The sequence below is a fragment of the Gallinula chloropus genome (assembly GCF_964237585.1).
Source record: "Gallinula chloropus genome assembly, chromosome: 5".
Lineage (NCBI taxonomy): Eukaryota > Metazoa > Chordata > Aves > Gruiformes > Rallidae > Gallinula > Gallinula chloropus.
The window spans coordinates 12,313,105-12,337,972 of NC_140090.1; the positions used below are offsets into that span (position 1 = coordinate 12,313,105).

Genomic DNA, 24,868 nt, shown 5'->3' on the forward strand with positions numbered 1-24,868 from the left:
AGAGGTCGGAATTCTGCCCATCAGTATGGATGAAAAGATTGAGGCTGACATCTTGTAGGGGAATGAACTGGCCTGTGAGCAGCCACAGCATGAAGGATTTGGTCTGCACCCCAATTTAGGAAAGTCCTTAAGCATGCAGCTTAGTTAAACTAGTTAGGTAGGGGAAGTAAATACATGCTTTGTTCCCATTAAACCTGGCAGATACTAAATGCTGTGCCAAAACATGGTTCCTCCATGTTCCTCTCTCCCCTGACTTTGGGAAATGTTTCCATACCTTGCTGTGAAGAGAGAATTGTAAATGTAACTAAGACACACAGAGATTCTGAGCTGGTATGAGGCATGCAGGGAGCTGCCTTACAAGTAAGTTTGGGGTTTTTTTTTCCTCAGTGCTCAAACATAACCAGTGCCTCGTTCAGTTATGGGAAAGGAAGATGTAAATAAATGCACAGGGAAAGAAATGGCTCTGCCAGCTCAGGTGCCCAGTGAACAGTAACTGTCATATCACAACACCTCCTGCCTCCTTCCTCGTGCATAACTCAGCAAAGGGGCGTGTGACTGGCAGACTCTGCTCGGGGTGTCCTGCGTGGCAGAGAACCAAAATCACCTCTTACCCCATGGACAGGTTGAGAAGTCTCCTGTGGGCTCTGCAGAGTTGATGGGAATGGAAGCTGCTGCCACTAACAACCCCTGCAGACCTGAGCCTGGGACACAAGGTGCTGCTTCTGCTTCTGACATTAGCAGAAACCTGAGGAACTCGGTACCTTTTAGGAGATGCTGGGCACCTCACAAAATCAGTCCTGGGTGGTTTTGCAGTCTGTACTGTCTCCTTACAAACACACACCATGCACGTTTTCGTATTACACTTTTGTTAGTAGGTCTAGGGAGGTGATTGTGCCCCTGTACTTGGCACTCGAGTGCTGTGTCCACTTCTGGGCCCCTCACAACAGGAATGACAGTGAGGTCCTGGAGCAAGTGCAGAGAAGGGCAACCAGGCTGGTGAAGGGGCTGGAGGGCAAATCATATGAGGAGCAGCTGAGGGAGCTGGGGGTGTTTAGTCTTGAGGAGGCTGAGGGGAGACCTTATCACCACCTACAACTACCTGAAAGGAGGTTGTAGAGAGGTGGGTGATGGTCTCTTCAGCCAAGTGACAGGAGATAGGACAAGGGGAAATGGGATTAAGCTGTGCCAGGGCAGGTTCAGATTAGATGTTAGGAAAAAAATTACTGAAAGAGTTGCCATGAAGTGGAACAGGCTGCCCAGGGAGTTGAGTCACCATCCCTGGGTGTGTTTAAAAAAAGGGGTAGATGAGGTATTTAGGGATATGGTTTAGCATAGGATGGGAATGGTTGGACTCAATGATCTTAAAGGTCTTTTCTAACCTAGTGATTCTGTTTCCCTGGTTGGAGAGAACAACATGGTTTTGGGTCTGTCTGCAGGCATGCAAGGCCGCCAGTAGCTTGCATGGACTACTTGTTTAATGGAAGTGAGGTTGGTAACAGATGGGTAGGTTTGTATCAGAATTTAAGAGTGAGTTTAATTTACCTGGTAAGTATGTGTGTAACCTATTCACTTCTTCCAGTCTTCACTTGCCAGCTTTAATGCAGTGTTCTGGTTGTGCACAAAACCCTGCAACCTCTGGTGTGCAAGCACGGTGCGGGGATTAGTGTGAGTGTAATCTGCTGAATTCATGTGTGGAGTTGGAAGTAATTATAAATTGCTGACGTGAATGTAAAAGCTGGTCCATAGAAGTAGAAGAGATTTTCACATCAGCATTTGAGGATGCACACAACTATTGATAACAGGACTTGCCAGTGACAGGTAGCTACTTTGGATGCCAACACTGGGATGTGCAGGTAATTAAATAAATGTATCTAGAAAGCTTCTCTCAGCAGTGCATGCTGAATAACTGATTTGACAGCACATGATGAGCTAGAATTTCTAGACCGCTGTTGATCTACAGTCTGAACTGGGAGCAAACTGTGATGCTCATAATTTAATAGAATATACATTAACTCTTTCTGTATCTGAGTGTGGTATCTGAATATCCAGATATGCACTGAGCTTAGCCGTTGTGGCCCCTTCCCATTGGCTTCTCTTTGGGCAGTGTTGCACCAGGTACGTGTGGTTGTGCACACAACTGCTTCTGCTACGATCTCCTTTGTGGGACTTTCTAAAGAGCAGAAATAACACCACCATCACTCCTTTTTTGTTTTGTTGGTTTTTTTTTTAATTGAGAAAATCTGCTTGCATAGAACTCAAGAACAGAAATAGAGATGTGAAGAACCAAGTGTCTATGCTAACAGGCTGAAGGAAGGCACGTTTGGTTGCACTTTCAGTTTGGGGACAGAGTTGGTAGTGCTCTCGTGCCTGTCTGCCCAGGGCGGTTCTGCTTGTGGTTCATGTGGCTCTTGCCTTACAAAGGAGCTGCAGCTCTGAGCTGGTTGTTTCATTATATGGCTTATGGATCTGGTGTTTCCCCATTCTGCACGTGGGCTGTGTTGTTGCAGAGGAGGTCCTGGGAGAGGCTGGAACCCCTGCTAGAAATGGCATTTTTTTCTGGAAATGCAGGAGGGCAGAGAGATGCTGGAGAGCTTGTAAGGAGGTAGCCTGAGAAGACGGGTTGCACTTGGTAAGCATGTAAGGGGAGGAACTGATGATGTCCTGACAGCCTAAAAAAGTGTTTGGTTCCTTAGGCACATGGTGAGTAGGGAAGCAGCTATGAGAAAGTACGTACTGTCCTGTGTGTGTATGTAGCTTTGCTCCCAGGTTTGTCACATCCTCATACAGACTCTGTTTTCCATGACCCATGCTAGAAAAGCTGTTTTATTGCCACATGGGTCCAGAGGTGTCTACTTTGTTGCTTTTGACTGACATGTCTAGTGGGAGGTACAAAAATAATCCCAGATGTGTTTTCTGAAGCTGGGAAACCAAAATATCCCAGGCCACTGTGAAAATGAATCATAAAATGGGGATGATGACCCAACTGAGTGACCAAAAGCTTCTGGTGGATACAATTTGTGCCTCATCAGAGTGTGCAAAGGCAGCTTTAAAAAGAAATATTTCAGTAGTAAAAAGAAATAATATTAATTAGGTTTATTGAGGGAGTTGAGGAAAGGGAGGGGAGGCACCTAAGTCAGTGTGCAAGAAGCTGGCTACTGAAGAGCGTTACGATCAGGTCAGGAGGCAAAAGTGCAAATCATCCTCCACAGGGTTATGCAAGTGTAGGTGTCCACCTCACTGAGAAACACACGGGTACAAGAGAGCTTTCTGAAGGCTGATACTGGGACAAAATGAATCTAAGGCAGAGGAAGAAAATTAGGGAGGAGGGGCTTGGGCTGGACAATGAGATGCGGGAAGTAGAACACCAGCGTTACACTGGGAGTTTGCACAGGGAGAAGCCCAAGACCACAGAGATGACAAGAGCAGGACATTTTGATCTGAAAAACCAGTCGGTCAGCCAAGTATAGAAACCAAACAGTGCTGGGAAGCTCAAGTGTAAGCCTTAAACTCAGAGGTCTGAGCCTGCCCAGGATCTCTTACCAAGTCCAGCCCAAAGGCCATGACCACAGATGTGTGTGGGCCCCTGGGAGCCTAGTAGAGGACTTGTCTAGGTGGTAGGTCAGATGACTGGTGCATGTTCATCCCTTGCAGTACAATTCTTTAAACACACATTAGCTCCTTGGCTTTGCAATTATATTTTCGTTATTGACAAGATGTTCTGCTTTACAGGGTCATGAATATTTTCTTTGAGTCACTAGAGGTTATTTGAGTTACTCAACCCTCAAACTATCTCCCCCTCCCCCAACAAAGACATGTCTGGGACTTGTAAAACATGCTCTGGATTGTCATATTGCTTAATTATCCTCTTAGCTCTAATGAAGTGCACCCTGACTAATGGTGCAGTCACAAACAACATGTTCCTGTAATTTGGGTCATCACCAGGAACTTCTGTTATCACTAGACCCATCAAGGTAGTGAGTGCTTCAGAAAGCTGAAGGGCAGTGTTGCCTAATAAAAGAAAACATTTAGGCACCAAAAACTTAGCTGGAGGGGACCAGTGCTCTGACATGAGCTATGTTTACAACACGCCTCAAAGCTCTGCAGCGCAGAGTTAGGTGTCCCCTAAAAGGGTAAATTCTTCTCTGTTGCATTGCTGCAATCCCAGAACACCTAGCATATTTGCAGAGAAGCAGCATAGATTGCTGAAGAAACCAACAATTTTTGTTTTCATTTTGTCCTGTCAAGAACTGTTAAGGGAAACTGGGCTGTATAATGGAGAGTGCTCTGTCTCTGTTTCTGAAATGGGAAGAAGAGCCACCTAATAAGTTGTCTCTTTTCTGGATTCTTATTTATATATATATGTATATTAAGCTTGTCAAAAGATGATCCAAGGTGCAAGGATACTGTGGTTAGATGAATATGGGCTAGATTTGGGACTGGCGATGAAAATGCTGCTACGGAGTAGTTGTTTTGCAGATGTCAAGTGTTCCTGGCAGTCATCAGTCAAAATTCCTTGCTCTCCTGTGATGCCTTATTGACATGAGCTCTCTCATCCAGTGACATATCCCCTCTCAGGATATGGCTAACTGATCCTTTCCAGCAAGGATGTATCCCAGTTCACACTTAAACACTTTTGAGACACAAGCTTTTGGCCTTCAGCCTGGGTTGGACCGCAGTACATGGGAGGTATTTCCCAAGCGACTCCCAGGGAAAGATCTGTGCTCTTCCCTTCTCCCACATCTTTGCCTGTGCTCGTAAAGTCTTACTGCAAGCCAAATGGAGCTGAATGCTCAATTAGTTCAGAAGATCTTTATTTTTTTCAAACAAGGTAGCTACATCCTTTCCCCAAACACTGCATCTAACTGCATGTCCTGGAGGTGGGGTGGGTTGGCATTTCTGCAGTTCTCAGTGAGTCTCTACATGGACCTGAGCTTGGGATGGGAAAATTCATCCTCTTTTCTTAGTGGTCTCCTGTCTTTCTGCTGTAAAAAACCCCCAGGATTTATCATGTGTCGAGGGGACAATTTCTGTGGAAGCTCAGAGTTTAAGAAAATATATTGGCTGCAGTGAGACAGTTCAGGAACAGTTCAGATCCAAACTTTGAAGCCATTTCCTGTGTTGGTAACAGACTGGAGGGGGGGAAGAAGAGAAATCCTGGCTCTTTTAGGGAATCATTGGATCTGTGTCTGAACTTTGTGAGCCAGGCCTTTCCCTATGTAACAGAGCTATTTTTCTTGTACTCAGAATGATGTATTATGTATAGTGTGAATGTTTATATATATTTTCACCTCCAGCTAACAATACCTGCTTGAATTTGTTAAGACTATTTTTATAAAGTGCTGAAGGGAGGGGAAATTGTGGAGGGCACTGTGTGGGTTTGGTATATTACTGAACATTGCAAATCGAAAAGTTCTCTCTAGTGTGGCTTTGCTATTCTTGACTTTTCTTGCAAAGAAAGGTTCCTCTTCACTCCAAAACAGTCAGAGCCAACTGGAGATCCCATGTGTTCTCGGCCCTAATGTGTTTCACTCCACTTGGGATCTGACCCAACTTGTCTGGCACCACAAATCACCATCCAACCTTTCTCCCTGCTCCCCTTCTCTCTGGGTTTTGCCTGTCGGCTCCCAGTTGTTGCTTTATCCAGCTCACTTCTCTGCAGGATTGTTTAGGAGGTGACGGTCTTGTGGGCCACTTTAAGAAGACCAGCAGATTTGTGCAGAACCACTGGAGTTTGCTGTAGGGAAGGTTTTCATTTTGGTGATGAAAGTGGACAGTTTTATACAGCCCTGTCCTCTTTGAAAAGAAGGTGATGGCTTGGCATGTGGGGCTTGGACCTTCCAGTTGAATGATGATCACAAGTTGTATTTCCATGTAAATTAAAGTCTGTCCTCTGTTAACATTCCAGTTGCTTCTGCCTCTGGACTTCTCATCTATTTATCATTTGTGTGCACTGTGAGCACAGTGGGAGTGATACATGTTTAGCGTCACAGCGCTGCTCTTAAATTGGGCTGTGTAAATTGGCTGGAGATACTCACTCTTGCTTGGGGACTCTCCAGACATGGTGGTTGGTGGCATTGTCATATGACTTGTGCATTTTGGTTTCTCAGGCAACAGCATGGGGTTCAGATGAAGACACCAGGAGGTCCTGTCAAAGTAAAGGGAAAACAGAGGTAAGTTTTGTTTTGCTACAGTGATGCCGTGGGTAAAAATGTTTGAAAGCCACACAGGGAGCATCTAACACCAGCTTGAGGTTGTAAATTCGCAGCAGTGTAAATCCACCACCACAAGTGTATGAGCACCACCAAGGAAGCCTTTTCAAAGGCCCCCTGTCCACGTTATTAGACTTGCTCTGCATGAAATTCAAAGGTGATTTCTGTGCTGGAGAGGACACAATTTGTGACACATCAAGGAGCAGAGTGGTGGCAAGCCAGGGGTAACATCTTGCAAGCAGGGTCTGAGGCTGGAGAGGTTGGCTTAGTCTCGGTACTCAGCAGTGAGCTCCTGGCATTTGGCCACGTGGGCTTCGATGCTTGTTTGCAGTTAGAGTTCATCTTTGTATAATTTGCTTGAACACAAGAATTTAATCTGCTAGCACACTGAAGTCTGCTCAGGTGGAATATCACTGAGCTCCTTCAGAGATAGGTGCAGTCTGCAGAATGAATTTAAAGCAGGAATTGCTTGAACCAAGGCATGTTGTCCCAGAGGTCTGGAGCTTGCAGATGTTTCTGACCCAAATGCAGGTCCTTTCTGCCCTTCTTCTGAAACAAAGCCATCTATCTGCAAGCAGGAAATATTTTAATTTTTCAAATGTGGTGTTGGTACTGTTCAAAAATCTTAATGCCTCAACTGAGAGGGTGTCCTATTGTCCTTAACACTTGCACTGCAAAGACTTCTCAGTCTAAATCAAAGGAGTTGGACAAAGCATAAGCAGATAAGCATGATCTTTGCTTAGACATGGACAGTCAAGCAGAGAGGGATTGTGTGGTTGGCCCAAAATGCTGAAATTCTCCCAAGTTCCAGTTCAGTGTTTAAACACAGGATTATATGATCTTCCATTGTCCACAATCATTTTATATAATAAACTTTGTGATTACTGCAGTAACTTGTATATACACAAGAAAGTAAGCCTGAATTTTGCCTGATAGGCAACAACTTGTTTTGTGTAGCTGTGGAGAACAGCAATATATCCTGGAATATGTGTTAGAGTTTCATGTAGAATCTACGTTATACAGGGAAACACCATGAAAGCAAAATGGGCTGGGTTAGATGAACATCAAATATGGCCAGCCACTAGAAGAATTCAGCAGAAGTTGAATAAAATTAGAAACCTACAAAACCTAAGACATGAGCAATCTTTGAATATATAGTCTTTGTACTTTAAAATGTGTAAAGAAAGGATTTTGCCTTTTTCTTTTCATTGTAAAGTTTGAGAGATTTAAATTGTATCCCATTGTTCATGAGGAATTTGAATTTAAAACCCAGAATTATTTTGTCAGCCTCTGGATAAAACCATGCATTTGACTGAAAAAATTCTAGGATAATTTCAATTTATCAGTTTTTACTGTCATGCCAAAAGAAAGCGCTGGTCTGAGTATCTTCACTGCTGCTGCCTCCTCACACTGCTAAGCATTTGCCAAAGAATTCATGAGGATAATGCTCTGAACAGCTGAGTTTATGCTGATTATGATCCAGAGCTTGAAATTGTTTGGTGGGTGCAGTGGCCATGGGTGTGAAGTTCTGAGGAACAGTAATTAAAGCAGGTTTTTAGATGCTTCTTGACATACAGTTAATGGCAAACAAGAGTGTTGTTGACTAAAAGTCTGATGAGAAGGCATGAAACTACAAAGGAAGAAGGATTCTGCAGCAGCTAAGTAAACTCAGCTCCCCCAAGTCTGTATCTACTCTGACCTGTGTGTCTATGGCTGAGTGCCTCTTGGGGAGTCTGCACATTCATTGTTTGTCACACAGAGTTTGACTTGGTGCTAGCTCCAAAAACACCTAGTTTAGCCTAGCCAGCCAATGAACTGTTCCACTCCAGCTAAGAAGTCCATCTCTGCCCCCGAGTCTCTGCCTTTGGCTGGGAAAATACAGCAAGTGAGGGCAGCACTAACATGGGTATTTCTGATTCTGCTCTGTGATGTACAACACCCCAAGCTCTGCCCGCCTTAGCTCTGCTTTGTCAAGACTTGACTAATGGTGGTTTTCTACCTAGCTCAGATGATTTGAAGATAAATATGCTATGGATTGTCAGGCACTTAGATATGTGGTGATAGAGGCTAGAAATAAGGAGGACCTTTGGCTCTTATATTAATTCACAGTGTAGTTTGAGTAAGTTATACGACTGGTCTATTTTCTGTGCTGATTTAATAATGTATGTATTTTAGGGTAAGGTTTTTAAAGCTGGCTAGTGTATTAAAATGCCTTTTTTTCTCTTCATTCTTATGCCTATTGAGTATCTAAATCAGGTTCTTCCTGCTGCTTAGAAAATCTCTGCCTTAAGTGCTTAGAGCTTTACCATAAGGAAAATAAAAAGTGAAAGAATAAAAGCCCCAAAATGCATATCACAGAAGTATAATTATTATGGCACAATGGGTGCTCCACATTTGGGTACCTGTTGGTCAGAGAAAAGGGAGATGAGAAATACAGGTCCCAGATTTGAGGTTATAAGGTACCATTAGGTCATTTCTTCTGAAAGCCTTTGTAGCTCTGGCAACAAATTCCACCTGCTTATGAGCTCAGTAACTTGTGTTTGGCTGCTGTGCTTTCTTGAGGAAGGCAAGCAGTTTTGAACTGAAAGCCTGAAGGAAATGGGCTGACTGCTTGCTTTGCTGGCTTGTTCTAATGGCAAATCACCTTCCCTGTTAACAACATGTGCTTTATTTCCTCTTTGGATCCAGCTTCAGTTCTGAGTGGCTGGGTCTCATTTTGCCCTTCTCTCCTAGATTAAAGAGCCCTTTAGTTACCAATATTTATTTTTTACAAAGGCACTTATGTGCTCTTGTCAACTCAGTACTTAGGCTTTTTGATAAAGTAAAAAGCTGAGTTCTCCAAGCCTCTTTCTCAAAGTCATTTTTCTACTGCCCTTGAATATTTCTTGTGTCTGTTTTCTTCACGCTCCAATTTTTCATCTGTATTTCCTTGTCAATCTCTCTAATGCCTGAGTGTGATTAAAACAGTCTTCCACCTCTTATTCACCCTCCTCTGTTCATATACCTGGCAGTTTCATTAAGCTCTTCTGCCATAGGAGATCATGCAGAATTGCCTAGCCACCGTGACCACTAAATCCTGTTCACAGTTGCTAGTCTTGGGATGTAACACCCCGGTCTGTACCTAGAACTGTTTTGTTCAGTGCTATTTAATGCAGAATATCTTACAGAAATTTATTATGCTTGTGGGTCCAGCTCACAAGCCCAACATATATCACTGTCTGTATGGAGAGGCATTGGCCTCGCTGGTAATTACTGTGTTCACAGTATTTGGGTTATCCACAAATGTTTTTAAAGAAAAATGTTGATCCTGGGCTAGTACCACCCCACCTGGGACCCTGCTAGAGTAGCAAGTGTGTGAATGATTTCACTCTAAGGACTTTTTTCAGTCCGGTAGTTTATCAGATTTTAATCCATTAATATACATGTTCTTGAATCTGATGTTAAAATTAACTCTCCACAGTATGTCATTGATATCAAAACAAACACCTCAGCAAATTCTATTTAATTTATGTCATATTTATTAAACAAAACTTGTGGTTTCCTGAAAGAATTGTATATGCTCTATTTGCCATGTCTCTGGAGATCCATTCTGGCTTCCACTAGTAATCATTCTTGATTTTGCAGCATTTATAAAATGTATCCTGATCAGCACCTTAAAACTGTCCCCTGGAAAAGATCCACATCACTGAGAGACAATGCAGAGAACAGTCTGTTATGCTGCTTTTCTTTCTATTTTCTAAATGGTATCACCCAGAGGTTGTAGATAAAATGAGTGATGGATAGAACAGATGGGGAAGAGGCATATTTAATTTCATTTGGAGTTGCTCAGCTTTTGGTTTCTGATTGGTTTGCCTCTGCCCAACAATCCATATCCACCACATCTAAGGAATTTCGCCTGGCATGGAAAGTTGTGTCTTTCTAAACAAGAGCACTTTGCTCTTTCTCTTGTCTAAGCACAGAATTATCTGTTAGCTTTCCAGAAGCAGCACACTGACAGTTCAAAACGTGAAAGGGAACCATTTGTGAAAAGCTCTTACCTGCTCTCTTAAGAGCTTTGTGTAGCCATGAGAAAGATGGTGGACTAATAACATTTCTGGAGTAAGAAAGAACCAAGAGAAACAGCTGATAAGCATCCAGCCACCAGTTGTCCCAATATATTGCCAGTAGAGTTTCTTCCATTCCCTGGATGATGTCCCGATGTGAGGGGGTTCCTGTGGTTCACAGGAAGTTACAGGAAAATCCTATCTCAAACCTAGAGCCCACCTAGTTTGGTTTGGTGCAGAAATTGTTGAGCTAATGGAGGAATCTGCTGTTCCAAGCCTTCAGGTCGCTCTGCATCACACACAGGATGTGCACCCTGGTTATCCAGGGGCGGTGGGAATCCCCACCCTACTTACAGATAATAAGCATCCAGTAGGACAGGCATCATATGCATCCCCAGGCAAACAGAAACAACTGGGAGGCTGTCAGGTGTTCTTTCCCCCTTTGCAACTGTTCCTAGAGATCTGAACCTATTTTCCTAGTATTTCTGCTAAACTATCAATGCAGAATCAGACCCCAAATTTGATTTGAAGTCCATTAAAGAAAAACGTGGCTGGAAAAATCATTAGCAATTCTCTTTGCTATCTATTGCACTCAAAGGAGAAAGGCAGCTCGGGCAGGGTATTGGCTTAAACTGATTAATAGAATTGTTTGTCCAAAGAAATAAATATAGATATCTGAAAATGTGTTAATAACAGTGCTTGAGAACATGTTAGGTCTTGATTATTTTTAACAAATTGGGATGAACTGCATCAGATAAATGTTTGCTGCAGTCTGAACCGTCTTTGAGGGGCCAGCATGGAGTGCTGCTGGCTGACTCTCTGAGCTGCAGGTTGTGCTCCAGGAGTTTGTGCTTCTTCGCTGAGGACAGCAGACCATCTGAAACAGCTATTTTTCTCATACAACATGTAACTGTACTTTTAATCTGCGGTTGAAATATATCAGTGTGTGATGAAATAGTCTGAGGTTATAAAGAAGAAAGAACCAAAAAATGGAGATCTCTGACTACAGGGCTTGAGTGGTTTATTCAAAGCAAGTTAAAGTGCTGCCTGTATATGGTTTAGCTTTCAAGGAAAAATACCTCTGTACAATGAGATTAAGGGTCTATAACATTTCAGAACTCCGGTATTCAGAGATGACAGATGAAACAAGGCAAGAAGCACCTACAGCTGGCTTATTCACAGCATCCTGACAGTGTCGGTGTGAATTTTGCCTCAAACTGAAGCTGGCAGGAATTCAACCCCTCCATTTGCTGATCTGTCCACACAAATGAAGGGAGTAACCAGGCACCACTCCTGGTTCTCAGGTTTGAAATGTGCCTTAAAGCAGCCTGACATCTGTATGAGCTAGCAAGAGGCCTGCTCCTGTCCACAGTTGTGGATATTACAGCACTGTCAGACACCTTTAAATCTTAATGTTGCAAAAAATGATATAAATGAGTATAGGCTTAATCTGAGGAGGGTGGGAGGGATGGGCTTTCAGTTAAGTTTATTAATGATGTGGCCTGTAGGGTTGAGCATTAGAAGTTGTGAACTCTTCCTTTCTAGGAAAACAAGAGTCATTAGACTGGAGAAAAGTGGTATCTGCTCAATTTAAGGCCTTATCTCAAAAAAGGGACCAGCAACACATAATTTTGAGGAAGAAGCTAGAATCCCAAAGTGGTGTAACATGCAATTCATAGGAAAATTGGAGATATGCTTAATGCCCTGGCAGTGAGCCCCAGGTTTTTATCAGCTCTGCCATATATTTAATAATAATCCCAACTAATATAACTGGGTTATTCTCATTAACCATATAAATACCCAGTCTTCCCCCTTTATTTAAATCCTTAATCTCTTGATCCAAATAATATCTTCTGGTGATGAGATTTGCAGAATGATCATACACAGATTTAACTGTCTGCTCCGTAATGTGCGAGCAGGATACAAATGTTGTCTCGTCTGGACAGAGTTGGGTTCAAACTTGCCAGGTTTTCTGGCTATATTAAAGCCTGTCTGAATTTTGCCTTCTGCATGCCCAGAGTTTTCCAGCCACGTGGAAGAAACTGCATTAAATAGCTCCAATTTTCTGTAGGGGTTTGTGAGATCATTTTACCAACCAGTTGCCTCAGCTACAAATTGTTATAGAGAGCAGTGTGTTGAATGACTTTTCGGAGCAAATCCAGGCTGGTTTAAAGGACACAGAGAGGACACTGTTCCTTGCTAGTTGTTTTGAGAATAGGGTAGAAAGGGGATCCAAAGTAAATCACATCAGCAGTGTCTTGAGAAAAATCCTGCAAGCTGAAGCATTTAAGTGGTTGGGTTTCTTCTTTGCTTGTGTTGGAACTTGTCATAGACTAACATGACTGGCAGTGGGTACAGCAATAAGAAACACCAGATAAGCACAGTATTCCTCTTCAGGCCAGGCAGGCTAAAGAGGTGAGGTCTGATAGGTCTTTGTTGCTGTCCTTCAGGGTATCTTCTGACTAAGTGTGTGTCAACATGGCAAATCCTGTACCACTTTTAGTGTGTTTTGGTTCGCCCAGCTGAGAGGCCAGGCCAGATATATTCTGAAACAGATGTACACTGTCTTACTTCAAGCAGTGTACATTGCTCTGGGACAAGTGGATGAAACATGCAGGTGGCTGTTGCTCTTCCTCCAGTGGCGTGCTGTTACCGCTATCGGTAAGGCAAGTCCAGGAAAACACCTACTCAGTTAATACAACCCACTGCTAGTAGCATCATTACTTAGCAGAGTAGAAAACATTCACTTGTGTCACCCCAGTTTCTGCCTTTATGGCCAATTAAATAGTTAGTGGTCTTGGTGCATTCTGTTCCTTGAAAAATATCAGCTGTCAAGTGTTTCCAGCCTAACCATAGAATCACAGGATGGTCTGTGTTGGAAAGGACCCCAAGGATCATAGAGCTCCAACCCCCCTGCCACAGGCAGGGCCACCAACCTCCGGCCTGGATCTACACAAGGTTGCCCAGGGCCCCACCCAACCTGGCCTTGAACACTTCCAGGGATGGGGCATCCACTACTTCTCTGGGCAGCCTGTTAATACTTCATCCATACCGACTGTGCTCTTTTGCTCTTTGCCACTGCAGTTGGGACTGGGCTGGAACCCACAGGTTAAATATTCTGGTGCAGGTTCAGGCAGCAGTAGGTGCATCCTTACCAGTCTGGGTTACTGTGCCTTGGAGTAAAGCATGGAACAGATGCATCGCTGCCTGTAGACTCCAGAAGACCATCCAGCACGTGAGCTTCAGAGAAATTATTTTTGTGTGCTGTCTTCTCAGCTGGAAGATTTTTATAGAAATCGAAGTTTGTTAATCTGTAATATAGTTCTGTGCAAAAAAGAGAATTCTGCAAATTAGGATTTTAGGTTCCTGCAGGACAGGGTTTTAGTTTAGCAATATATTGAAGTACCTAGGCAGGAAAGGGTCCAGCAACTTAAATGATATTACCTGGTTTAGCTCAGAAGCTATACTCAGGCTCTGCACGAGGCAGAGAAGGGTGGAAGTGGAAGGGGAGCAGATGGATACTCTCTTGTGGTGTGAAATTCGAGTACAGAGCTGCATTCTCAGTTAGATGCCAGATCAATCATATTCTGGAAACAAAACCTTGTTGGGAGAGGAGCCCATACCTCCAGGCATTTTTTATTTATTTTTTTTTATAACATCCCCTCAAGAATTTCTAGTATTTTGGAGTTAAATATATAGTGGTCCTAATATTATGTGAGTTGGAATAACTGCGCTCTGTAGCAAGAGGAATGACTTAACCCACTCCTGAAATGCAGATGTCTCCAGGGCAGGGAGTAACTAACAGGGCTCGCAGCACCACGTAGCAGTGACAGGAGAGGGCAGAGAGGCTGGCAAGCCCTTCGTCTTGTTAAAGGAAATGATGAGACCTCTGTTCTGAACACACAGCAGGCGCGATGGTGCTTCTCAAGGTCCTATTAGATAGACCGATGAACAGTCACCATGACTGATCTGCTTCTGAAATAAGAAGTGCTGAATTGACCCAGCTATGAATTTAAGCTCTCATTTTTGGGTGCCAGGCATTGTGTATCTGTTCCCCAGTTCCCCTGCCGAGACTCAAGACCTGCTCCATGGCACTCTGTAGCCTCTGCTTGGGCAGAGTGAGTGCTCCTGGGCTAGGTCTGGAGTGGAGTCCCTGCAATCATCTCCATTCAAAAGCAAGCCCTGCATACCATACCCACTTGTCTGTGGCTGACACTGGTGGGGCTTTGCTAAATTCCTTCCTTCAATGAGTTGATTTCCATACAGCAAATGCAAAGAGATAGCACATAATCCAGCTAAGCAAGCCTCTTCCTTTCCAGATGATGGGGAGTGTTTTTACACTGCTGAATCTTGCAAATGAAGTCTTCAGGGAAATGATCAACAGTGTGGAGCGCTGTGAGACAGGGAAGCTCGCAGAGTGATTGCTGCTCACAGAAGGCAAAGCAGTGTCTGCAGCTGTAGGCTCAGTTTAGTGGCAAATTATGATCTATCGGAGGGAGGCAAGCAAAGCAGCCAGGATAACCCAGCCGAGGTTATTATTTTCTAACAAGTTTGCTTTTCTGTTTACTGTAGAATATAATAGACTTTCTTCTCCTGGAGCCGTGTCAGTGCCACTCATTAGCCATTGCTCATGTCCTCTCCTCTCAGGTGGCCGCAGAGCCCAGGGCAAGCAGCCTGGTGCCAGGTTTGCAGCACGTCTCTCATCAGGGCTGTTCGGATGAGCCTTGGGGCAGGCAGCTCTTGAGTCTCTTGCACTGCCCGTAGGATTTGCACTCTAGTCTTGCACCTCCTATTCCCTGTGTTAGAATTTTAGAAAGCCTTTTGTGGCCTCTTCCCCCAACTGTGGCTTAACTCCTCAAAGATGCTCAGTTAGCCAGGTCTGCCATCTGCACATCTCTGCATATGAGGCTGTGGGAAAAAAGACTGAGGATCTCTCCAATAGTGAAAAGGAAATATTTTTTAGGGGGGAAAACAAAAGCAAAGTTCAGCCTTATGCTGCTACCCCTACCCACCATGGGACATCTGGAGCCCCACATCTTTGTGGACTATCGTGTGGAGGGAGTTGCTTATTTCTACCAGCAAAGGGTCATGCAGTTGAGAAGATCTAGTATTTCTCACTGGCCTGGCCTGAAAGAGAAGCCCTTTTTACCATGGAAAATCCTGAGCACAGGATCTTTGTATGAGGCAGTGAATAACAGCCTGTTCAAACACGAGGTTCTTCTGACCAGCCTGGTCTATTAAAGAGAAGTTCCCACTGTTTTCCTGCTGGTACTGGTGTGACTTACAGTGCAGAAGGACCTGCTGTCCTTCATTGGAGTTTGTTTCTGGGTAACATTTTCTAAGCTGCAGTATTATTGTGAAAAATAGGTCAGAAGTATCATCATGAAGAGGGAGGATTCCTCCTCCAGTCGAAGCAGAGCACAGAAAGAGGCACTTGTGTGGCTAACACAGAGCTGACCTGGTAGATAATATACCCTATCCAGAGACTGTGCAGGGCTATGATTAGAGAAATCGCCAGCAAATTGGGCTTGCTCGCTTAGACCACTAGGTCCCTACAGCTGTGCACTGCTTGATGCCACAAACCTCAGTCCGAGCTAGAGCCGAGGAAGATGTATTCCACCTGCAATACAGGTAATTTTTTTAATGTCATAAATAACCCCACAGTCTCCTTCTCAAAAATCCCTTGTCTCTGTTTTGTGTCCCCATAGGAGGAGTGCCAGAACTATGTCCGAGTGCTGATTGTCTATGGCAAGAAGGTTTTTACCTGTGGTACCAATGCCTTTTCACCAGTGTGTTCCAGTCGACAGGTCTGTTTTGCCTCTTTTGCAGTGCTGGAGAGGGCTGGGTATGTGCTCTGGGAAAGACCAGTCATTTGGCAGGACATCAAGGTTGCAGAGAACATGTTTCATACATAGTGATCTGAAAATATTTTGGGTTTTGGGCCCCTTTGGGCTGCTTTGGGGCAGTGGATGTATGTGCAGGTGGCGAGCAGACCCAGCATGCTGGTTCTGGACAAAGTGCTGCTCATGTAAACCTTGGGTATTCTGTTGAAAATGGGGAATGCGGATGAGCTTAACTGTGAACACTTCCTGAGCTAAGAACTTAAATATTTCCTGAAATTAGATGGCAGAACTCCCTTTGGCTACAAGGGAGACAGGAGCAGGTCCTGAGGAATGTTTATTGTTATATATTTTAATACTGGTATCCATTCAGGAGGTGTCTATGGAAGATTAGCAACTTGTGCTAGCAGCAGGAGCACCTGATTACACCGAGTGGGTTGGGGCCTACAGGCTTTATCAGCTGGGGAATTACCCTTCTTACAAAGCAATAGGATCAGTGAGGCTCAGACACTACTTCTTATGTTGGCAAACAATGGATATAAAGATCAGTTTACAGTCATCGCTGGCATTACTTTCTTACAGCTGCCTGTTTTTTTATAATTGGGGTTTTGCTCACAGGCACTTGTGGGCAAACTGAATTCTCTGTACCGGTAAGAAAGCCAGATGCTCTTTAAATTCTCTCCTCTCTCCTTTTAAACACAGGTAGGAAATCTTAGCAAAATCATTGACAGAATTAATGGAGTGGCTCGGTGCCCGTACGACCCTCGGCATAACTCGACAGCTGTGATTACATCACGAGGAGAACTGTATGCTGCAACTGTAATTGATTTCTCTGGACGGGATCCTGCTATTTACCGCAGCCTTGGAAACGTTCCCCCACTTAGGACAGCACAATACAACTCCAAATGGCTCAATGGTAAAGTCATGTGGGTCATATCTGAAGCAAGAGATGTATTAAAGTCAACTTGCCAGGCTTGTAAATCTTCCCCTCTGTTTTCATGTTATGAGTTATGATGGGGAAGGGCTTCTGGTGCAATAATCAATGCAGTTTAGAAGATATTTTAAAATAGCCTGGAAGTATTTCAGTGAAGTTGATTGAGAATATTGAAAGTGGGTATTACGGGATACTTACCTTAGTATATATGGGTCTTTGCCTTGTGAGATGACCAGATATATCCTTTCAACAAGAAAACCACTCAAAGATTTGAAGATAAAAACAACTTAAAGCATCATCTTGTTGACCCAGTTCTGCACAGTGTTAAGCACCCTCTACTTCCACTGACTCAGCTGAAGATGTTCCAAAAAGGAAAAATTTCACAGAACGTTATGTTCCATGTGAACCCATGCTGTTGTGGATTTACAGTTATTAAAGTCAGCTGTTATCCTGGTGTGATAATACCATGCATCATCAAGCTATAGAATTTCAGCCAGTAATTCCTGTGTTCTGTCCACACCTGACTTGGGCAAAGCACACCTTCTCTGAGTACACTGTAGTGATGGGGACCCCAATATTCCCCCTCTTTCCTTTGACCCAGGTAAGTTGACAAGATATTCAGAATCTTCCTATTGGTTTTCAAGACCTTTGAACCAAAAATATGAGCAGTGGGACTGTGTGCTCTCTGGACATGAACGAGACTGATATCCCTGCAGAAGCCTAGTTCAAAGTCAATGTGGAGATTCAAAGTTGTAGGAGAAGGATGTTATCAAGCAAGACTGTGAAGAAGCAGCATAACCTGTGTACGCTCATGAGAAATTTGTGCCTGATGTCTGCATGTGAATGAAGAATTCAGAAGGAAAGCCACATTGGAGCAGGGAAGTTTCTGGTCTGCAATTGGAAAGACTCTTGGATTTATAACCTTGTACAGCGTTGGTGACATTGGAGTAATTTCATCCTGTTCTGGCCACTTTTCAGGAAGAAGCAGAAAACTTGAAGATGATTCAGAGAAGAGCCATGGAGTGATCTGAAGCTTGGAAAGCCTGCCTCACAGTGAGGGAGTTTAGGAGCTCAATTTATTTATCTTTCTGAAAAGGAGATAAAAGGTGTTTTGTTCATGATATGGAAGTACTTACATCAAGAGAAGATTTCTGGCAGGATAAAGGTCTTTAATCTAGCAGACAAGTCATGACAAGAAGCTGCGATTGGAAGCTGAAACCAGATAACGTCAAACAGAAAAAGAAGTGCAGGTTGCAGCTTGGGCAGTCTTTAGTCATTTGAAGAAGTCACTGAGGAAAGTGATGGATGTAAAGCCATGTGACATTGTCCAGTAAGATTGGATTTCCTTCAGGAGATGTGGTCTAATTCACCTGTTAGTTTCAGGATATGATGGTGGAATTGCAGGGTGAAATTCTCAGGTTAGTGTTAGACAGAAGGTCAGAATGGTGATCGCAGAGATCCCTTTAAGGTTCCTGTTTGAAGGGCAAAGTCTGACAGGAAATGCTTTGCAGTGCCCTCTCCTCTGTACCACCATCTGGCTCTCAAACCTGCCTTGCAGCAGCATCAGCCTGCCTTCCTCTCCCTCTGCCATGACTTCTCCGTTCACTCCTGGGCTGCAACATTAAAGGAATTCTGTGCTTTCCTTTTTTCTTCTTCCTTTGAGCATTACTCAGAAATGGACATCGTAAAAGCACCCTATAAAATCAACAGGGTTTGTTTTGTTTAGTCAAATATTATTCATTTGCCAATCTCTTCCCTGTGCCAAAGAAACTGTTGGGATAAAAGACCATACACTTTAAAGCTTTGTTAAATACCCAATTAAAATATTCAGTACAAAACCGATTCCAGGTTCTTTTCAATTCTTGAAAAAATAACAATAATTCTCAGAGAAAAAGAATTAAGGAGAGCTCACTTCAATCCTGTGAGTCTGTGGCATGGTTTTGTTTTATGGACATAAGATAATGTGTTGTGCCTAGAAACTGGAAAGGCTTCATGATAAAAGCCAGATGTGATTGCGCCGAGAGAGTAAGTTGAATGTTTCAGCACAGCAGTCTGGGGAATCAGGCGGATGCACACAGCATATTTAACGCATCCTAAGGTGTACTTCAGAAGTGAATGGGTGAAGGAACCCAACAGGAAGGCTTTATGTTGCAAAATGAGTACTGGTACAGAGAACAGTCACGCATATACAAAGCGTTGAGCTCTGCTTTCACTGAGATCCCTAGCAGGTTTGCCAGTAAAGTGGGGAAACAATGGGGTCTTTCCAAGATCTGAAAAATGGAACTATAACTGTATCCCCATACATCATTATTCCCATCTACTGGTTTTATGTCCTCTGCTGAGTCCAGACTCCCTGTGGTCCCAGCTTTGACAGCACGCATAAAGAGAGCTGGTGGCGCAATGCACTGAGGAAGTCATTGAGCACGGATTGATTTCTGACCTGTATAAATCTCTTCAAATGTTTGTTTTTCAGAGCCGAACTTTATCGCTGCCTACGACATCGGTTTGTTCACCTACTTCTTCTTCCGTGAGAACGCGGTAGAACACGACTGTGGGAAAACGGTGTATTCTCGTGTGGCCAGGGTTTGCAAAAACGATATTGGAGGGAGATTTTTGCTGGAGGACACGTGGACAACTTTCATGAAGGCCAGGCTGAACTGCTCCCGTGCTGGAGAAATCCCTTTCTATTATAATGAATTGCAAAGCACCTTCTACCTTCCTGAGCAGGACCTGATCTATGGTGTCTTCACTACTAATGTGTAAGTTGCATTGGTTTTACTGCCCTTCTTCTGTCCCCAGCGGTCTGAGACTGACAATATCCTGATTCCTTAGACAGTCTGAGGATTCATTTTGGAAAGATCTTGTGATTAAAGTGAAGGGAATAGATAGGTCTGTGTTATCTGTCATGGCAATATAGCCTTTAGGACAATGTTTTTAATCCATGGTTCATAGATTCTTGGAGTCCGTGAAAGGTGACTGTGCAATTCTAGGGTGGCTTTATTTGATATATACCTGGGCTGTGACAGACCTCTGACTTTTTGTAGTGGCAATCCTACTTGTGTAGTTCAGAGACCTGGTCTAAAAATGATCCAACAGAAAATTGGAATTAATTTTCAGCCAGGTTAGCTGCCTGGGGAATCTGACACACTTGTGTGCACATTGGGGCTGGCCCATGAGATGGACAGGTACATATGCTTGAGAGAGAAGGGCTGGAAGGAGGAGGAAGAAGCAGATGGGATCACAAGAGCCTAGACTGAAATCAACATAAATTGCTGTTGAATGGCACTTTACAGAAGCGAGGTCATGCAGGCTACATGGCATTTGACATTTCCAAGGGAGACTATACCTCTGCTACAGACTTGTTTCAGGTCCACAAATTAAAAGCAGCGTTGGAACTCTGAGGGGAAGGCATGGTTTCTGAAACTTCATAATCACCTCTTCTTGGCTTGATATTGAAAAAACTTGTAATTGGAATGATTTAGTATAGCTGTGAAAGCAGAAAGGAGAAGAGGAGTTAATTAAAAAATATATTAAAAAACTCATAATGTATATTTTTAAGTCAGGAAAACTCAAATAACTTTTTCTCTGAAGCCCAAGGCTAGGATGATAAGTGTCAAGCTATAACCAGTCTGCATGGTATTGAGTTTCAATAATACATGTTCTCCAGGGGGGTGTTAGCCTGATGTGTAAACTAGAGAATGAAAATCTGACTCCACACGACAAATACTCAAAGTGCCTTTTTCATGCTGGGTAGCCAACATCTTTGTGGCTTTTGTGTGCAGTGGAGTACTGTTCAATATGAATAAGGGTCTGGTCTCAAGAAGTCACCAGCAAACCAAAGAAGTGAAGCCCCACTGAAGTACAGGCCTCTCTGTTTTAATGCGTCACCTGCTGGTGTGACAGGGCTTTAACTCTAGCCCTTGAAGTCACAAAGCATCAGCCCCAACTTCTTCAGCTAAAGCACTGTTGGGAGTTACGCTATGAGAGTAAACAGAGCCCAAATGCTATTACTGCTCTGTAAATTCCAAGAAGTAGGTAAGTGTTTGGCAACTTTCATCCATCTTCCATGTCTTGTTTCTGCACCACCGTTGCCAGTGTTGGCCAAAAGGGAGCCAGTGGAGAAGCAACTTGGAAAAATAAACATGATTGAGCACTGCACCTTGACTGTGGACTTTGGGGGAAAATCTGTCCTGGGATTGAAAGGAAAGGAGCATGAGTCATTCTCTAAAAATATTTAAACTATGTTAGCCAAACTTCCAGAACATTAAAAGGAAGCCTGGCTGCTGCTTTGGGCATCTGAGGAGACACCTTTCTTTTTTTCAATCAGAGGGGAGCCTGTGCCCCTAGTGATAATGTTTTATCCATTTGTCCATTCATCCAGCCAAGAACAGAAGTTGCAAACAGGAATATTATTAACTGTATTATATTCATCAATTTGATATAGTTTCTGGAATAAAAGGGGGGAGACAGGCTAACTCTGTTCGGAGGAGTTCTAGTCTGCTGTTCCTGGCTCCCAGGTTTCACATGAGACATGATGAGTGTTATCCATCTCCCCTGGGTTACACTTAAGTCACTCTTCATACATTACAGGTGTATGTTCTCTCTTGTATCTTCGGAGGACAGTATTATATGTAACAGTTGTGTAATTGAAGAAATGAGTTATTGATAATAGCTGAAGTTAGATCAAGTAGCGTTTTGGGTCTACAACATGATGTTCTTTTGAGAGTTCAAAGAGAAAATGTTCCAATTTGTCATCTGACTAGAGAAATAATGGTAATTATTTTTTTTTAACTTCCACTGGGACTTATATCATGCTGCATGAGCTCTGCATACCAAAGAGGGTTGATGTATGCTCCAGTCTGAGGTTCTCTATAATAGAATACCGATGCACCACAAAACTATGATTTTCTTGTTTAAAAGTATTTTTATTTTGAAGGATCATATTTAATGCGTTTAGGGTCATCTTATAACAAAGGGGTATTAGTGGTTGTGGTAACACCCACATACAGATTTATTGCTTCGTGTTATGTTATACCCAGATGATTCAGTGGGAAAGAGCTTTTTGGGGAAGCTGCTGATGAAATATTTAAGAAGTTTTTATTAAAAAATTTCTGGGAGGTAATAGAGACAATGTTAAAACCTCCTTGAACTTAACCCATTCTCTAAACCACCTAGTTAATCATAGGAAGCTGGGATGGGAATAAAGGAGGTTGCACTTCACACCAGGACAACGCGGGGACCAGCTGCACAAGTTGATGTCACTGGCTTGAGACTGGGATCAACCTTTTCACAGGGAGGGATGGGAAATATGCCAGGCCACAGATGGAAAGGAAAATCGCCACCAATTCATGGAAAAACTCTTTCCTTTCTCCTCTAGCAAAGGGAAAGGCCTAAACTGTGGAATCCTTAGCAGGGACCTAAAAATATCCCTTTTTAGAAAAAAGCCCAGTGTTTTTGTTAGGCTAGCATGGCTTCATTCTTTCTTTTCCTCTTTCATTTTCTCTCTCATTTTTTCTTCCATGTGTGCCTCAAGGCATTTACTTGTCATCCATCATTAGCTCTGTCTTAAGAGCTGCGGTCTGTGAGCATGCACTGCGTCAGTGGTGCTCAGACAAAAGTGGAGAAAGGTTCGCCCAGCGTTGCTTTGACATGTTTAAAGAGAGCTACTCCATCACTCTGGGGATGGAAGGGGCAGGGGCAGAGAATGGGAAGGCAAAGCAAGAAGTTCTTCCTGATGTTGTATTGCTTGGAGGAAATACGCTGTGAAAGAAGCTGTTCTGCTGCTTTCCTGACTGGGATTGTGGAGCAAGACATTTTTATTTTTTTTGTGCAAGAGAGTGTAATTATTGGTTTAGTAAAAAAAATGTGTTCTTTTCAGAGAATTCAAATTGCTTTAATTAGCAGAAAGATACATACAGCAGGGCTTGGGTTATTTAAAAGGCACCGTGACAACTCAGTCTCTTGTGTTAGCCCTATTTTTAGTTTTATTCTGGTATCTTTCTTGCTAAACATTATTCTTTTCTTGAAAAAAAGAAGAGGGGAAAAAAAAAAAAGCAAGGGGAAGAGGGAAGCTGGGAGCTGGTTTGAACCTCAGGTTACCACTTAGCAAATGTCCCTCTTTGAGCCAGCTTCCCTAAGGTGCGGTTGCCATCTGGGAAGTGCCCTCCAACCCTCTTGAGGCAAATGGAGCTGAGCCTGCTCAGGACCCTGCAGAAATGAGTCCTGACTGAAATCATAAAACAGTCTGGGTTGGAAGAGACCCCAAGGATCATAGAGTTCCAACGTCCTGCCACAAGCAGGGCCACCAACCTCCAGGCCTGGATCTACACAAGGGGAAATGGGACAGCGAAGGGCAACTGATCTGTGTGCGAGTCTGATGGGGCAGCGGAGCATCCCTAAAACAACTTCCTTCCCAAAAAGTACTTCCTAGAGTGGCATTTCCTTGCCATGCCTCCCCTGGCTGCCGCGTGCGTGGTGAACAGCCTGCCTGAGACAGATGCTATTCCCAGCTGGGAACACAAAGGAGTGAACTGTGATCATTGAAAACAGAAGCTTTCACGTATTACCCAGACCTTTCTGCATGCTGAGTTGCTGTAACAACCAGCCTGGTTTGCACTGTCACTCTTTCCCTTCCCCTGCATGCATGTGCATGCATGTGCATCTTTTATTTATTTATATTTACATATAGAAAAAATACTAGGGGATGTACTTTACAGCTGAAGATTTCAGGAGCCTGTAGAGGCAGAATTTCACCTTGAGAAATACCAGGAGATTAAAACTTAGGTTGTTTGTAATCAATAAAGATAGATGGATTGTTAAAAAAATAAAACTAAAACCAGACACAAATAATCCATGCAAATTAAACTGTATTCACCTTTCTTGTCAGAACTGCTTCTGTGGCCCTTAAATCACAGACATTTTAAAACCAAACTTAAAATTCATTCTCAGAATTGTCATGCAAGCTGCCTGCACTTCACAATTTATTTATTTATTTAGACTCCCCGTGAGATCGGTGTCGCTGCTCATCTACTTAGCAATTTACGTGTATTTTATTTGAGTGGAGTTTGATGTCTGTTATGATGAAAATGTCAATGTTCTAATGATTAAATTGATTTTTTTTTTCTCCCCCTTTCCAGAAACAGCATAGCTGCCTCAGCAGTGTGTGCCTTCAATCTGAGTGCCATTACTCAGGCATTCAATGGTCCCTTCCGTTACCAAGAAAACCCAAGATCGGCCTGGCTGCCAACATTAAACCCCATCCCCAATTTCCAGGTACTGCTGCTGCCCTTCAGTTCACTCCAGTCCTTTTTACATTCTGTCACTCCACTGGGTTGATTTGTGGGGGCTCATTTTTTCAGGTGGAATCACAATGCAGGTAAATTCTGTTTCTCCACGTTTATGAGTGTTTTAGCCTGTGAAACTCGTTGCCATGTGTTGTTAATGAGACCATGGGACTCATGGCCAAAACAGAATGTTTTTATTGATAATAAGAATGTTAATATTTTTATAATATTGAATAATTTAAATCTCCATTATGCCCATCACTGACACATAAGATCTGAGAATGTAATTCCTCAGAAGGGTACATAGAGACATGTTCCCACCAAAACCAGGAAGGATTGAAAGCTGAACAAAGTCAAACCAGAATGGAGACAACTTAAGTCTTTGAACAAGAAAGGTAATTAACCACTGTGATTGTGTAAAGATGTGATGAATTTTCCATCACTTGACAGGGGTCCTAAGGCTACCAGTGTTTCAGTGCAAGATGGATAACTTCAGCCACAAGTAATGGACGTGTTGCAGCAGTAACTGGTGGAAGAGAACACATGAGGATGGTCACAG

At 43.2% G+C, this 24,868-nt stretch overlaps 1 protein-coding gene across 1 annotated transcript in view; it reads left to right on the forward strand.

Annotated features, from left to right (window-relative positions):
* SEMA5B (semaphorin 5B) overlaps positions 1-24,868 on the forward strand; it is a gene marked incomplete at both ends in the record, with an annotated part of 131,504 nt that overhangs the window by 48,676 nt on the left and 57,960 nt on the right. The window contains 5 exons of the mRNA XM_084265328.1: positions 6,108-6,170; positions 15,961-16,059; positions 16,795-17,008; positions 19,500-19,785; positions 24,163-24,298. Of these exons, the coding sequence (XP_084121454.1) occupies positions 6,108-6,170; positions 15,961-16,059; positions 16,795-17,008; positions 19,500-19,785; positions 24,163-24,298 (798 nt within the window). The remainder of the gene's footprint in view (positions 1-6,107; positions 6,171-15,960; positions 16,060-16,794; positions 17,009-19,499; positions 19,786-24,162; positions 24,299-24,868) is intronic.